Genomic DNA, 15,691 nt, shown 5'->3' with positions numbered 1-15,691 from the left:
CCAAAAAGAATAGGTCCATCCTAAGTCTGAAACTAGCAAAATAGTGTCTGAGGAGTTCAGAGCACAGACTACAGACAAGAGAATTAAAAATATGCTTGTTTTAAAGGGCTAGTCTTGGAAGCATATAGCTTCTGGGGGAGAAAAAGCAAAGCAAAAAAAAAAAAAGGCAATTTGTCAATACAAAAACCACATATATATACTCTTACCTTTTGAACTACAAGTCCCATTTGTAGGACTCTACCCTTTAGATATACCTCCAACAATATGAAATACACATGCACAAGCTTATTCATTGCTCACCACAAAGACTTGCAGTGGGGTGGGCGTGAGACAGGAATATTTTCACCTTGCATTCATCTACTCAACTGACCAATTTATGAAGCAAGCTTGGGCTCTTTCCTCTTCTACCACCTGGTTGTACAGAACCCTCCACATGGTCATGGGTGTGAGCCTGAGGCAGGGAGATGGGGCAATCATTGTGGGTGACATAGGGTTTGGGCAACTTGCTCATTGGTTGTTAACTGTAAGATATTACAGACAGCCTAAATGCCCATACATGGAAAAGTGGCTGAATAACATCCACTGAGTGCAGTACTATGCGGCTGTAAGAACAAGGAAGTGCTCTATGATCTGATACAGACTGCAACTAGCACAACTAGCAAATATCCCATGTCTAGGATATAAGTGAAAAAAGCACAGCACAAGAGTATAATATTCTACACTTCAAGTAAAAATGAACATTATACAGCTTAGGCAACATGGGGAGACCCTGTTGCTACAAAAAATTAAAAAGTTAGCCTGGCGTGGTGGCACATCCCTGTGGTTCCAGCTACACAGGGGACTGAGACAGGAGTGCTTGAGCTCAGGAGGTTGAGGCTGCAGTGGGCTGTGTTCATGCGACTGCACTCCAGCTAGGCAACAGAGCGAGACTTTGTCTCAAAAAATAAAAGTTCATTATATAAGAAAATATACATACATCTCCTCACTTGTTCCAAAGAGTAAATTAGGAGCTGAAATTGGTTACCTACAGGTGTTGGGAGAGAACAGAGGGGAAAGAATGGTAGTGCTGAGAATGGGGTCACAGGATTCAGGGAGAGATACTTTGCTAACCATGTTCATACTTAGAACTATGCTAATGTGGACTCTTAGAGCCACGTTAATGCTTTACAGACTCCCAAGATGAGTGGTTAAAACAATGGGGATGGGAGAAAATTGGAATACTTAAAGTATAAATGAATTTACTACAATTATGTTATGAATGAATAACATAACCATATTGAAGGGGTGGGAGAAAAAAGCACTAGTCAGAGTTACTTTGGAAAACAGTATTTTGATGGTATATTGTAAAGGAAAAGGCAAAATGAGCTAGATACAAATATTGTACTCTAGTTTCCTATCTGTTTTTCATAGGGGAATGCAAGAATGAGACTCCTTCATATTCATATCATAATTTAGCAAATCAGTAAATTTATGGAAGGTGATGAGACTCAGATGTTATTAAAAACATCATAAGGAAAAAAACTATATTTCCAATTCATTTAGTGGAAGTGGATCATCGTAAAGCTCTTTATCCTCATGGTCTTCACGCTGAGTGGGCTGAGGAGGAAGACGAAGGGAGTGGTTGGTCTTGGTGTCTCAGGGGCAGAAGAGGTGGAAGAAAATTTCCATGTAAGTGGACCACACAGTTCAAACCCATGCTGTTCAGGAATTAACTATAATTCAAAATAAAAATTAGAAAACTAAATGTATGTTGAGCAGCTTCCATATCTCAGGCTCTGTTACAGATGCTAGAGGGATGCCAGTGAACAGCACAAGGCATGAGGTCCCTGCTCTCACGGGGCTTACATTAAGTCATAGGTCTCATGCTAATCACTCACCATTTGTAATAAAGACAATGAGAATATTACCCTGTACAGATTGAATTATTCTGACTGAAGCTTTATTTATTTTATTATTATTATTTTTTGAGATGGAGTCTTGCTGTCACCCAGGCTGGAGTGCAACGGCACAATCTTGGCTCACTGCAACCTCCACCTCCTGGGTTCAAGCGATTCTGCTGCCTCAGCCTCCTGAGTAGCTGGGATTATAGATGCCCACCACCAGACCTGGCTAATTTTTGTATTTTTAGGAGGAATGGAGTTTCAACATGTTGGTCAGGCTGGTCTCAAACTCCTGATCTCGGGATCCACCTGCCTTGGCTTCCCAAAGTGCTGGGATTACAGGCGTGAGCCACCGTGCCTGGTGGTTTACATAATTTATAGTGATACTCAGCTTCTGTCTTAATGATGTCACAAAAGAAAATGTACAATCAGGGACAAGACATTGTTCACTACATTGCTGAACAGCTCTGGAATTTATATACTCATTTCCAAAAGCACATAGTTACTAAGTCTTCTTGGGGGGCACAGTCTAATTTCACCTTAATACGTTTCTTCTGAAATCGAACAATGCTGATAAGATTGATGTGTGATAAGCCACATCTGATAATTGCCCTTTATATGTAACTCTAGAAACTTCAAGAACGATCCATATAGATTTAATTAAATCTATGACTTGTATCTGAATTGTGATTTCTTTTTTTTTTTTTTTTTTTTTTGAGACAGAGTCTCGCTCTGTCACCCAGGCTGGAGCGCTGCAGCAGGATCTCAGCTAACTGCAGCCCCTGCCTCCTGAGTTGAAGTGATTCTCCTGCCTCAGCCTCCTGAATAGCTGGGACTACAGGTGCGCACCACTACACCTGGCTAATTTTTGTATTTTTAGTAGAGGAGGGGTTTTACCATGTTGGCCAGGATGGTCTCGATCTGCTGACCTCATGACCCACCTGCCTTGGCCTCTCAAACTCCTGGGATTACAGGCATGAGCCACTGCACCCCTCCTGAATTGTGATTTCATTTTCGTGATTTAGCTTTACAGTTCTTCAAAATCTACAATTCTATTGATCTTTGACCAGATTAAAAATAGGAACAATGAGAGTTGCCATGGTCATGTGCTCAGCTTGTTTGTTTAAGTTGTGTATGATCGCCTCCCCCGGAATGAAAACTGGGTGAGGGGAAAACCTTGTGGTTCAGTCCTCTGGAGTCCTGATGCTTGTTGGGCTTTTTCTCTTTGCCAGCGTACTCTGGCATTGGCAAACCAGTCATTCAGAGGGAGCTGAGAAGAGATAAACAGAATCTGAGAAAAGTAGGCAATGTGCGAGTTTTGCAAGGGTTCAAGAATTTTTATCTCAGCTATGAGGTCAAGTACAATGTTGTGAGTCACTAAGGTGGATATATTAAGTCTCTCAGAATTTTTTCATTCCAAAAAAAGAGCCTAGTTGCAAAGGTGTGGCTTCTGCAATACAGGAAGGCATCCCTGGAGGACGTCAGAATGGGGATAAGTGAGCCATCCATGCCTGCTTTCCTGCCCACCTCTCTGGCCACTTTTCTCCCACCAAAGCTAACTCATTCTACTTAATGAAATATTTGAAAGTTCCAGTTTCCCAAGCAGGAGTACGAGGCTCTGGTTGTTTCTCTGTCTGCATTAGATGACCTCCTACATGCCCGTGACCATTCCTGCTCAAGGCACTGTGGTTCAGTTTTCAGCCCAGAGCTGCTGCTCCTGAGTTCCCACCAGAACATTCTATTGCTTATTTAACATTTCCTCATGAATGTCTCAAAGGTATCTTACATTAAACTAGCCTTGTGATCTTTTCTTCCCTGCACCCCAACTTCAGAATTTCGTCCTCTCTCTCCATGACTGGTACCATTATTCATCCACCTGCACACACCAGAAGAAGGGGAGTGATTACTCACTCTCCGCCCCCCACCCCCCCGCTTTCTCTTACCACCCCTGTATCTAATCAATAGCTGATTGGCTATTGATTCTACCACCTAAATATCTCTCAAACCCATTCGTATTTTCTGCATCTCCATTCTGTCTACCTTAGCCTGAACTACCATTCCCTGCAACACTGTTCTCTATAAGGCCATCCTCTGTCTTCTGAATTATAGCACTAATGTAAACAGTTCTTCCCATATTCCCTCTTACTCCCTCTAATCCAATCACCACATTGTAGTCAAGAGAACTTTTAAGAATTGCTCATATCACTCTATTGTTTAAACTCTTTGATGGTTTCCTATTTTCTTTTATTTTTTATTTTTGTTTTTAAGATGGGGTTTCACCATGTTGGTCAAGCTGGTACTGAACTCCCAACCTCAGGTGATCCACCCGCCTTGGCCTCCAAAGTGCTTGGATTACAGGCGTGAGCCACCACACCCGGTCTGGTTTCCTATTTTCTTATGCTAAAGACTCAAATTCTTAACATGACCTAAAACAATCTGCATAATCTGGCTTTTCAGCCTCATCTCCTGCTACACACTACTCGCTTTATTCACCATAACACATCAGCCTTTCTTTTACAATTTGCAGTGAGCCTTGCTCATGTCAGCCTGGCCTTTGCATATGCTGTTTCCCTTGCCTGGATATCCAGATATCCTTCAGAAGATACTTCTTATTACTCCCTAAAGGAGATCATCTCCAAACCCTCAACTCAGTTCCCACGGGTTACTCTTCCAGTACCTTAGACCTCTCGTTCCTAATATTTACCATAATTCAAATGAAATAATGGTATAGTTATTTCACATTTGTCTTTCACTCTTGGATATAAGCCTATTAGGGTAGGGACCACATCTATCAGCTCACCACTAATCATTAGCTGCCATGGTGCTGGTGGGCACACAGCAGTAACTTAATATTTAATATTAATAAGGTAATAGTGCTGGAATCAGGCACTATTTTAAGCTCTTCATGTGTAGAAACTCATTGAATCCTGGTAACAAACCTAAAATGTAGGTATTATTATTCTTCTCATTTTACAGATGTGAAACAGGCACAGAGAGGTGAAGTAAGCTGCAAAGATCACACAGTGAAAAATGGAACTTGAACCCAGCAGTGCAGATCCAAAGCCCATACTTTTATTTTACTGCCTCTACGTTTATTGAAAGCATGCCTATTTAAATGTTCACCAAAGTGAATTACTCAGAGAATTGCTCATAAACAAATTCATAATTATAGAGCATCTCTACTGCAAAGTTTAATGTATTTAACTATGGAGAAGTTTTTTTAAGTTTCCAGTACTGACACCATCTATACTGGAAACTTAAAAAAAAAAGATCTTTGCCAAGCCCGTAACAGATAACCTGTCCAAAGGTGAATACTATTAGTGATTCAAATAGGTTGAAATAATATTCAAGGCCTTTGTACCTCTTAGACTCATAAACATTTGGTTGCTTGATATGGTTAAAAGTATATATATATATAAGGCCTTTCTGTGCTGCATTAACCAATCTAAAAAGAGCAAACAAAATGAACATAGGTCCCATGGTTCATTACTCCTAGCTTAAATGTTAAACAATAGATAAATCAATTACATTTTAAACTGTTGCCTTGACCACTGTGGGCTGTCATTTTATTGTGGCTTTGGGAAGAGCAAAAATGCACAGAACAGAACATTGGGCAACTTCCCCTGCCCTTGGTTGAGCTCTATTACTGAGATGAGATGCTGTCATCTGCGTTTTCATTTCCATGTTTAATAACGAAAGTAGCACTTGCCAACTGTTATAAAGTTGTTCTGAGTAGCGTGTGATGATGTTTGTAAAGTGTGTAGTGCTAGAAGAAACGTACTAATAAATACCAAAGCACAAACCACTTAAATAGTGCATTATTTGATGGGAAGTAGATGATTCAAGATGACTCAGTCATTATTAATCTAATGCCCTAAAATATGAATAAGGGATTAATCCCAAGATGTTTCACATATTCTTAGAATACCAGAATTTTAAATTCTTGTATATTTTAAGACTATACCTATATGATTTTTGAAGCAATACTGAGAAGAGAAAAAAACAGTTAATTCCAATGATAGAGGACTCAAATGGGCAAAGATTTCTTAATGATATAGACTGGGAAACTGGAATACATCCAATTCGGGCTTCCCATTAAACCCATGGTGAATGGGTGACGATTTATCCTTCCGTAGGGGAGTTTCTGGGAATTTCCTCCGCATGCTATTCTGCTAGTTGGCTCTTTGCACATGGGGGATTCACAAATGCTTTCTGGTAAAAGAATTGTCCCTCCAGCTATGGATGGACCGGTTCAGCCTAGGCTAGCTTGCCCATGGAGGAGAGTTCTTAGGCTGGCAAAATACTGGAGTTTGTGAGGGTCTTTAGGGTTGTCAATTCACAACTAAACTTATGTGGGACACTATTATTTGGACTGATTGTCAACTTTAGCTTTTTTTTCCTTAAAACAAAATCAACTTTAACTCACATAAAAAAATTTTTTTTTGTATTCTACCTTAATGATAATCGACATTTCAAAATAAATTTTGCAAATAGAAAGAAATCACAGGAAAGGTAAATTTAGAATATGTTTCAAACTACTTAAGCACTCTATCCTCCCAGGAACTTCATGGCTGAAGATACATTCCTCCTGGGTGGCACCATCTTCTGTGAATGCCAGGTTAGTGATTCCAGCAGGCTGTTCCTGGATGCACTCTGATACCTGGATTGCACATGAAAACTTGGTGTGTATGTCTAGACTGCTGTTTCGTCTCATTTATTTTGTAGACAAACTGTGCTGCTCCACGGCAGTAACATCAATCAATATGTCTTTTGTTTCGTGGCGCTTCCTAGGGATTTATATTCAGACAATATCATACAATACAATAAAGGTTTATTTACAGCACATTCGCTTCGTTTGACATTCCTGTACCGGACTACCCTGGCAATCGGCTAAAGATTTGTCAGCAACTTTGCTGCTGGGATTTTTCTCATTTGGTTCAGTTTACTACAGTATATTGTCAGTGATGCAGATGGATTTCTTTTGTAGCATGTGAACGTGACAACTGTGTTGGTTTGGGTCCATCATTAATCAAAACTGAAGATTCTTAGGCTTGATGGTGTAGATTTTGACTTTTATTTCTAGCTTCTGTGTGCTTTGTCACATTTCCTCTGCGACTCATTTGCTTCCTAGACGGGGTGTGTTTCCTTATCTGATTTTGCATCACTGGAGAGAACTCAGGAAGCAGGAGATGCTGGATTGGATATCACAGGGAATGCAACAGAGGGATAGATAGAATTACAGAGCAAACGGACACACCCCCGCCTGTTCTCCACAGGGCAGATTTTATCAATATATTTCTAACATTGGGACCTCGTTTCAGCCTTCAAAAGTTTTTTCTTTTTTAGCACAAACTAGACGTGCTCTGAGAAGCAAAATCAGCGTCCGCAAACCCCACCCCATTCGCCTCCAACGGACCTCACTCGCCTTCCCGCCCACAAACAGCCACTACTACACTTCCCAGCAAGCACCGCGCAGGGCCAGGCCCTCGGCGAAGACCCCGCCTTACAAGAGGCATGCTGGGAGTTGTAGTGAGTGGGCGCTTTCCCACTACTCTTCCCTAGGCATTCCCTCCTGGAAGACCGTGATGCGCTGTCAGAGCAGGTTCTCTAGTTTCGTACTCGTAGCTCAACGTGACAGACGACTGCGCCTCCAGCCCTGCGGCTGCGCATCGCGTCGGTCCCGCGGGCCTTTGCCCCGCCTCTTTCCACACCCGTTCCCTTGACAGCTGGGCTGCGCTTGGAGCCGCGGCGAGCCCCGAGCACGCAGGCGCAGCAGCCAGGCGCCGCGTTAGGCAGGCCTGGAGGGCGGGACGAGCGCGAGGGGCTCTCGGCCGCCGGGGCGCGCACGTAGACAACGCAGAGACCGTCACGTGGGCCGCCGAAGATCGCAGTGCGCGTGGCCGCGGCGGCTGGTGTGGGGTTGAGTCAGTTGTGAGACCCGGAGCTGCTGACCCAGCGGGTGGCCTACCAAATCCGCGACACAGCGGCAGGCGTCAGGGCTCGGAAGCGGCGAGCCTGGCCCCGTCCTAGAGCTCGGCCGAGCGGGCACCGCCGTCGTTCCCCGCCCCCAGCCAGCAAACCGTCGCCGCGGGCGCGCCCCCGCTCTGCGCTGTCTCTCCGATGGCGTCCGCCTCCGGGGCCATGGCGAAGCACGAGCAGATCTTGGTCCTCGACCCGCCCACAGACCTCAAATTCAAAGGTAGGCAGGATGGGGACACCCCCGGGTGGGGTGGGTGACGCGGACCGCTGGCGGCGGGGGGGGCGCGGAGGGCACGTCGGCGGCCCCGGCCCGAGGGAGCGCCCCCTCCCCCACGCCCCGGCGCCTGCCCTTTCCCGGTTGTTGCCTCTCAGCCGCCTCGGCCGGCCTGCCCCGCGCTCAGGCTGGCTTCTTTCCCTCTGTCCCGCCCGCGCTGCAGTGCGCGCGCCGGCCCGGGCGAGGCGGAGGGGAGTCGGGCCCTGGTGCCGCCACCGCCGCCATCTTGCGGTCCCGCGGGGGCGCCTCCCGGGTGTCCGGTCCCGCCCGCGCCGCCGTTGGCCGGGGCCCGCGTCCTTGGCTCCCGAGGCCGACGGCGTGCTACGGCGGGGCGTGGGCGGGTGGGCAACCGCGGGCTTGCGCTCGGGGCTGCGGCGGGGAGTGGGCTCTGGAGGTGGCGCAAGCTGCGTCCGTCTCCGGTTCCCGCTGTCAGCGGCGCGGGGAGGTGAGGGCGCGGCGCGGGACCCCTTGGGAGTGAGAGCCGTCCCCCAGTCCCGGCCCGGGGAGAGTTGGGTGCAGCCAGCCTAGGGCTCCGCGGAGGGCGTCGCTCCTCACCTTTCCGCCCTGTTTATAACTCGGCTGTCAGGTGTAGGGCGCGCTGGGGAGTCGGAGGAGCCCGGGAGGTCCCCGGCGAGGGCTGCCCGGTGCTGTTGGCACGGCCAAAAGCGCGTGCGGGCAGGAGCGATGCGTCAGCCGCGAACGCAGAGTTGTAGGTTCATAGTAGCGGGGCTTCCTGCCTTCTACGACATTTCAGTGTGCCACCCGCGTGCTTGCTCTTATTTAGCCCTTCGTTTGAGCTCCTCTGCTGAGAAGCCTTCAGTGCGTGTGACTTTTTTGCCTTTACATTTGCGGTTTCTTACAGACCCTGAGAAGGCTGATAAGGTGTCTGTCACCCAGCTCTGGAACTTTGTATTTGTTTTGTAGCACTGCCGGTGATAAGTTTTTAGTCTGACTTGGTGATACTGGAACAATCCCAGGGGCTGTTTGATCCGTTTGCTTGTCAATATGTAGTGTACTTTAGGAAAGAGAGTTAGAAACTGGACAGGTTTTTATTTTTGTCTTGTAGTTAAGGAATACTGAAAGAGTGTGAACATCTAATAGAAAGTAGGTTCCTTCCTATCTTTAGTTAAGTGTGAAGTGAGTCCCCTTTTGGAAGTCAGTGTCTTCTATTTCAGTTGTTGAATGAGAACAATTTTTGTGAGGTGTGTAGTAATTCTAGTGCTAAAAGAAACAGTGAAATCGTTTATTGTTGTGTAACGAGAAAACCAACTGCATTGTTTTCCATAGGAAAAACTTTAGTTTTAGGAATTTAAAATATATTCTGAAATTACGAGATTGATATTGGATAACTTCATTGCAAGTTTTTTAGTGTATTTACAAATTTCTTTTTCTTTTTTTAAAAATAAAGACAGGGTTTCACCATGTTGGTCAGGCTGGCCTTGAACTCTCGACCTTAGGTGATCCGCCTGCCTTGGCCTCCAAAGTGCTTGGATTACAGGCGTGAGCCACCGCTCCCGGCCTGTTGAATAGAAATGTGAGTGAGCTACTTGTTGGGTAAGGATTTGGTTTTAAGACAAGGTGCAGTGAATGTATTTTATTGCAAGTTTATGTATGTTGTGTGATTTTACATAGTTTTAGCTGGGGGAAAACCTTTGAGGAATCATGAAATGTCCTAACTCAGCCATTGTCTTGAGATAGTTTAATGTAAACCTCTATGATATCTGTGTGTGTGTGTGTGTGTGTGTGTGTGTGTGTGTGTGTGTGAGAGAGAGAGAGAGATATTTAGTATTTCTTTTTTATCTTTTGACTGGCTGTGTTTACAGTGAACATTTCCTCTACTGGATAACTGTGTAAATTGCCGTTAGGTGCTTACAAGCCTTTACAACCAGTTTTAGGCCACGAAATGTCCACAGAGTTTGAAGGTTTCTCCTTGGGGAAGTTGTTATGTTGCTTTAGCAAGAGACTAATAATAGTAGAGAATCAGGTTTAAAAAAACAACCAAAAACCCTACACAGTGACTTATTCATGTATTTCCTTCTTTGGGGGTATTGGAGAATTATAGCTATGATTATGGAACACATTGTTATTGCGTTGCCAGTACAAATGATAAGACTAGTACGGGAAAAAGGAAAGGTATACAGATGGTGTAAGAGAGACACAACCCTGTCTGATTTCTCTGCGTGCCCTATCCATCCCTCCCTTAGGAAGCCTTTAAGGAAAAGGCTTGTTTTTCATTTCAGGGAAGGTTTAGGCCAAGAGAGTGGTTGAGTAAACACACTGTTGTGAGAGAGTGCCTGGTACTTAAATGCCCAGTAGTTTGTTGTGTGTTTCAGTTTAAAGATGGAGAGGATTGGGAGGTGACATTTGGTGTTTGATTCCTTAATATTATTGTTTTAGTCAAAGGTAAATTGTTTGCTTTGATGGAAACCTTTGTATATGCACAGTTCAACACTGAGGAGACTCATTTAGAATCTACAGTCTACTTGTGGTTTATGATTAAAAAAATAATTTGACTTATCCTAAATTACCAGAAATTTTATTTTTAAGTGAAGGACTTTTAAAAGATAGTTTGCAGAATTCTTTGTCATCTTCTAGTAGGTTTATTTTAGTTATTTTGATTCTGAGTTTGAGACGATTTCTCCAGGAGTGACTCAGGTGATCATTCTGAAATTGGATGGTTTTTCTTTTGTGTACGTATTAACACAATCATCTTGAAGATGAATTAACATCATTTTGCACAATTTTGCATAAGCGGATAACTAGTTCAGTACATTTTTCTACATACCTCAGTATTGTAAAAAAAGTTTGTTTTATACAATTTTTAACATACAAAAGTGCATTTATGATGTAATGAATTCTGAAGTAGATATCTTGTGTTAGTAAAGAAAAAGAAGTAGACATTGCTTTACTTCAAATTCTGTTGTTTAAACCTGGGAAGTAATTTTACCTAGATTTCAGATTTGAAACTTGGTATTTTATGTGAAAAATTATTTTTTTTTGTCTTAAAATTTTTTTACATGATAAAATTCTGTTATAACGTATTACACAACATTTTATTTTTCCCACCTATTAGCAGTTTTGTTTTGTTTTGAGATGGAGTCTTGCTCTGTTGCCGGGGCTGGAGTGCAGTGGCTTGATCTTGGCTCACTGCAGCCTTTGGCTGGCCCCCAGGTTCAAGCAATTCTCCTGCCTTAGCCTCCAGAGTAGCTGGAACTACAGGCGTGCACCACCACACCCGGGTAATTTTGAGTTTTCAGTAGAGATGGGGTTTCACCATCCTGGGCAGGCTGGTCTCCAACTTCTGACCTCAGGTGATCCACCTGCCTCGGCCTCCCAAGGTGCGGGATTACAGGTGTGAGCCATCGCGCCTGGCTCCTATTAGCAGTTTTGGAGGAAAGTTTGAAGAAGAAGAAAGTTTATAAAATGCTACATAAATGTCATATATATTCTTAATGATCAGAGAGAGAGGAAAGTAAGCCAGAACCCTTGTGGTGAACATGTGCCCCCTTCCAATAACACATCAACAAAGAAAATTAAGCTCTGTAGGGATCAAGGGACGTCAACATCACCTACTGCATCTTTGGATAGAAGCGCATCACTGAGAAGCAGCACGGGGGGAAAATAGAGAGTACTCCTCCTCTGGATGGATATTTAGCACATTTTTAGGTGTTTCCAGTCAGCTCTTCATGCTTCCCTAAGGCTATACCCAGCACCTGGGGAATGCCCCCAACTCCTCTAAAAACATGAATGTAGTCTTTAATCATATTACTCTATTCCTTAAGAGTTTTTCAGTAGCTCTCAATTGCTCACATAATAAAAGTCGGATTTTTTTTTTTGCAATAGGGCATATGATCTCTTACATGATGTGCCACTTCCTATTATAACACCTGTTAATCTATACACATCCATATTTTTTTCTGTGGGAGAGAAAAACCCTGCTCATACCCAAGCTGCTTTGTTCCTCTGTTTTTGCTGGCTAAGGTAAAATTCCTTATGACTCAGACCGTGTTCCATGAGATGTTTTCCCACAGGTTTTCAATCACTGGATTCATTGTTTTAGCATATAAATACACCAGAGTTTTTAAAAACAAATAAGCAGACATGTACTTCCTTGACCATAACTCCTTGTAGTATGTGTCTCTCCCTGTCCTTCATTTCCTTTGCATTCAGACTTTTTGGAAAAATAGTCCATGTTCACTGTTTTTCCAGTTATTCACCTTTTTTTCTCTCCTTAGTCCATGGTATCTTTATCCTCGCTACTTATTGCTAACTTAATCATCTCCACTCATTATCTTGCTTGACTTCTCCGTGGCACTTGACATTACTGACAGTTTGTCTAAAAAAACTCAGTTCTTTTGGTTTCTGTAACACCCTTGTCTTCTAATTTTCTTCTTTGCTCAATTTATTGTCTTTATTTGTGGCATATTTCTCAAATTCTCATGTATCTGAGATTCTGATTTGGTTTCATTTATCTCTGAACTTTCTTTGTTCAGTTTCGTTGTTTTGAGGTTTTCTTATCTCCCTTGCTCTCTGCGTGTATTGCCACACGCCCAAATCTGTTTTATTTCACACTTCACAGTCAAGAGCACATATTCTAACAACTTATTGACTATTTAGATTTGAATGTTCCACAGATATTCTAAACTCAACATAAATTAGTTTCTTACAGCCCAAGCCTGCTCTTCTTCCCATATTTTTTTATTTTTATTTTTTGAGATGGGGTCTCGCTCTTTTGCTCAACCTGGAGTGCAGTAGCATGCACATTCTTGGCTCACTTGCAGCCATTGACCTCCTGGCCTCAAGTGATCCTCCTGAATAGGAGGATCTATAGGTACATGCTACCACACCCAGCTAATTTTTATTTTCGTACATATAGGGTCTTGCTATGTTGCCCACGTTGGTCTTGAACTCCTGACCTCGAGTGATTCTCCCTCCTTGGCCTCCTAAATGCTGAGATTATAGGCCTGAGTCATTGTACCTGACTTTATTTTTCAGTGGCATCATGATTACTCACACCAGGAACAATATGCACATCTAATAATTAAAATCTGTGTTTCTATCTTTGACATAATCCCTTTGACTATCTTCTTTAATGTGTTTCTGCTTCTAAATTCATTTATTTTTAAAATTCATTCAATTATGGATCTAATATGATTAGATTTGAATATCTGCTACATGTCGGGTATGATGAATAAATATTGGAACTACAGTTGTGAGTAAAACACAAGCCATGTTTTCATGGGGCAGCTCTAACAAGAGAGATAGATACTAATCAAATAATCAGAAGAATAAAATGTACCTCTGAAGAGGCATGTAATGCCATGAGAATGTAAAATAAGGATCTTTGATCAGAATGTCTCAGTTGAACTAAGATACCAACAATAAAAGTTATCCTGGTAAAGAAGAAAGAAAAATGCATGTTCAAAGATCCTGTAGCAAGAGGGACTGTGAAACATTTACCATACTGAAAGAGGTCGGTATGGCAGTGATGAAAATAGCCAAGATGAAGGTAGTGCTGGTTTAGTAGGTCAAGTTAGGGAATTTGTTTTTATCCTAAGCCACTAGGGTTTTTAAGTGAGGGGAGGAGCAGTGAGGGTGGAGGGAATGGAGTGACATCACATTTGCATTAAAAAAAAATTCTGGTAGCAATGTAAAATGATTTTAGAGGGGAGAAAGAGATGAATTAGACGGCTGCAGCAGTCCTGGCAAGTGTTGACCCCTTGGACTAGGGTCATGGTGTTGGAGGTGATGAAAAGTTAGGTCAAACCATTAAGACTTGGTGGTCTCTATGTGCAGTGAGAGAAAAGGGTATGAATTTTGAGAATTCTGCTTACATAACTGGGGAAATGGTGGTACTGTTTGTTGAACTAAGAAACAGTGGATGTCTGGATGAGGACCAAATGCATCTTATTTGGGGGTGTGTGAGAGAGGTGTAGGAGGAAGATCAAGATTTCATTTGGTATGGTAGATAAGTTTAGGTCTTTCAGGTTATTAACAAGAGGGTAGATTTGGTTATATGGGTGTGTTACTCAAGGAAAGATCTGGGCTTTGGATAATTTCCTTACCTCAGGTGATTACCTATTTGTATTTACTAGTCAGCAGGCGTTTCCTTTTCTTTTCTTTTCTCTTGAGATGGTGTCTTGCTCTGTCACCCAGGCTGGAGTGCAGTAGCACTATCTAGGCTCACTACAACCTCCACCTCCTGAGTTTAAGTGATTCTCCTGCCTCAGCCTCCCGAGTAGCTGGGATTACAGGTGTACACCACCATGCCTGGGTAATTTTTGTGTTTTTAGTAGAGACTGGGTTTCGCCATGTTGGCCAGGCTGGTCTTGAACTCCTGACCTCAGGTCATCCACCCACCTTTGCCTCCCAAAGTGCATTATAGGTGTGAACCACCACACCCAGGCTTTTTTTCTTTATTGTCATCTCTTTAGCCTGCTTTCCACATTGCTGCTAGAGCTACACTTTGGAAAAAGGAGGCTGTTACCGTTAATCCCTTGGTTAAATAACTCCGAATGTTTTCTCATTATGCATTTGAAAAATCCAAAATCTACTGCCTACCTGTCCAACCTCAGTGTCTACTCTTTTTCTTCTGTCCATAACCTTGGCTATATGAAGCCATATTCCCAAACACTGCAGGCCACTGAAATGCTTTGCACAGGCTCTACTCAGAATATTGTCCTCCCTTATGCCTGTCAGGCAGTCTCTTACTTCCAGAATCATCAGTCCAAGAATCATCAGTCCAAACCTTTATGCCACTGTTGAAGCTTGTACTTACTTGTAATAACAGTACTTCCATGTTAGATAGTAGCTGTGCTTATATATTCTCCTTTCCCAACTATGCTGTGAACAGTGAATATGTAACTGTTCTCTTATGTTTGTGTCTGTAGTAACAAGATCTGGCATCATAAAATGACTGCCTAGTAAGTGTTGATTGATTAATAAGTCTTATTGATTAATAAGACTCAGATGATTTCTCCAGTAATTTTCATTTTTTAGTCTTGGATCTTGTCTCAGTTGTAGTTTTCATCTGCCTTTGGAGATAATAGTGTTTTGAAAACTTCGTACTTCCGGTAAAGGAGTGGTGAGGTATTTTGTAAAGAGCTGGCTAACCCTAAAGGTAGGTTGTTTCATGTTTGTGCTTTTTTCATATGTAAAGTGAGAGGTAGGACTGGGGGATTTCTTTGGTGTTCTGTCTTTAAAAGTTGGTGTGAATGTATGACAATTGAGTATGGAAAATGCTATTTTTCTGTGAAGTGGAAGAATGTATATAAAGAATAGGAAAAACTTGATGTAATTCTTCAGATTTTGGTGGTTTTTGATGGTTAGTGTAATGTTGGTTTACTATACTTTTAACCCTTTAAAAAATTTTATTGTGTATGTCTAAGGTATACATACAACAGGATGTTATGGGGTACGTATAGGTAGTAAAGTGATTACTATAGTGAAGTAAATTGACATATCCATCATCTCAGCATAGTTTCTTTTTATCTTTTTACATTTAGTGAAATCTTACTTGCCTTTCAGAAATGGAAGTTAATATAGGATGGATCTTGCT

The 15,691-nt window shown here is 42.7% G+C and overlaps 1 protein-coding gene and 1 long non-coding RNA gene across 4 annotated transcripts in view; one reads left to right on the top strand and one right to left on the bottom strand.

The window, feature by feature from the left end:
• Positions 1-1,314: 1,314 nt before the first annotated feature.
• On the bottom strand, positions 1,315-1,997 carry LOC108292999. Its single transcript, XR_001820529.2, has 2 exons — positions 1,808-1,997; positions 1,315-1,775 (listed from the first exon to the last, which is right to left on the bottom strand). It is a non-coding gene; the product is annotated as an uncharacterized LOC108292999 (long non-coding RNA).
• Positions 1,998-7,397: 5,400 nt separating this feature from the next.
• The window catches only part of VAPA (VAMP associated protein A), a 51,040-nt gene continuing 42,746 nt past the window's right edge, over positions 7,398-15,691 (top strand). For all 3 annotated transcript variants that reach the window (XR_001820528.2, XM_017514169.2, XM_017514168.2), the window contains exon 1: positions 7,398-8,079. Coding sequence is in view for 2 of the 3 variants with exons in the window: in XM_017514169.2 (XP_017369658.1) it covers positions 8,001-8,079 (79 nt within the window). In the remaining variant the exon portion in view is untranslated. The remainder of the gene's footprint in view (positions 8,080-15,691) is intronic.

The sequence above is a fragment of the Cebus imitator genome, unplaced genomic scaffold, assembly GCF_001604975.1.
Source record: "Cebus imitator isolate Cc_AM_T3 unplaced genomic scaffold, Cebus_imitator-1.0 Scaffold518, whole genome shotgun sequence".
Taxonomy (NCBI): domain Eukaryota; kingdom Metazoa; phylum Chordata; class Mammalia; order Primates; family Cebidae; genus Cebus; species Cebus imitator.
Note: the sequence above shows the minus strand (reverse complement) of the source record. Positions and strands in the feature narration are given on the sequence as shown.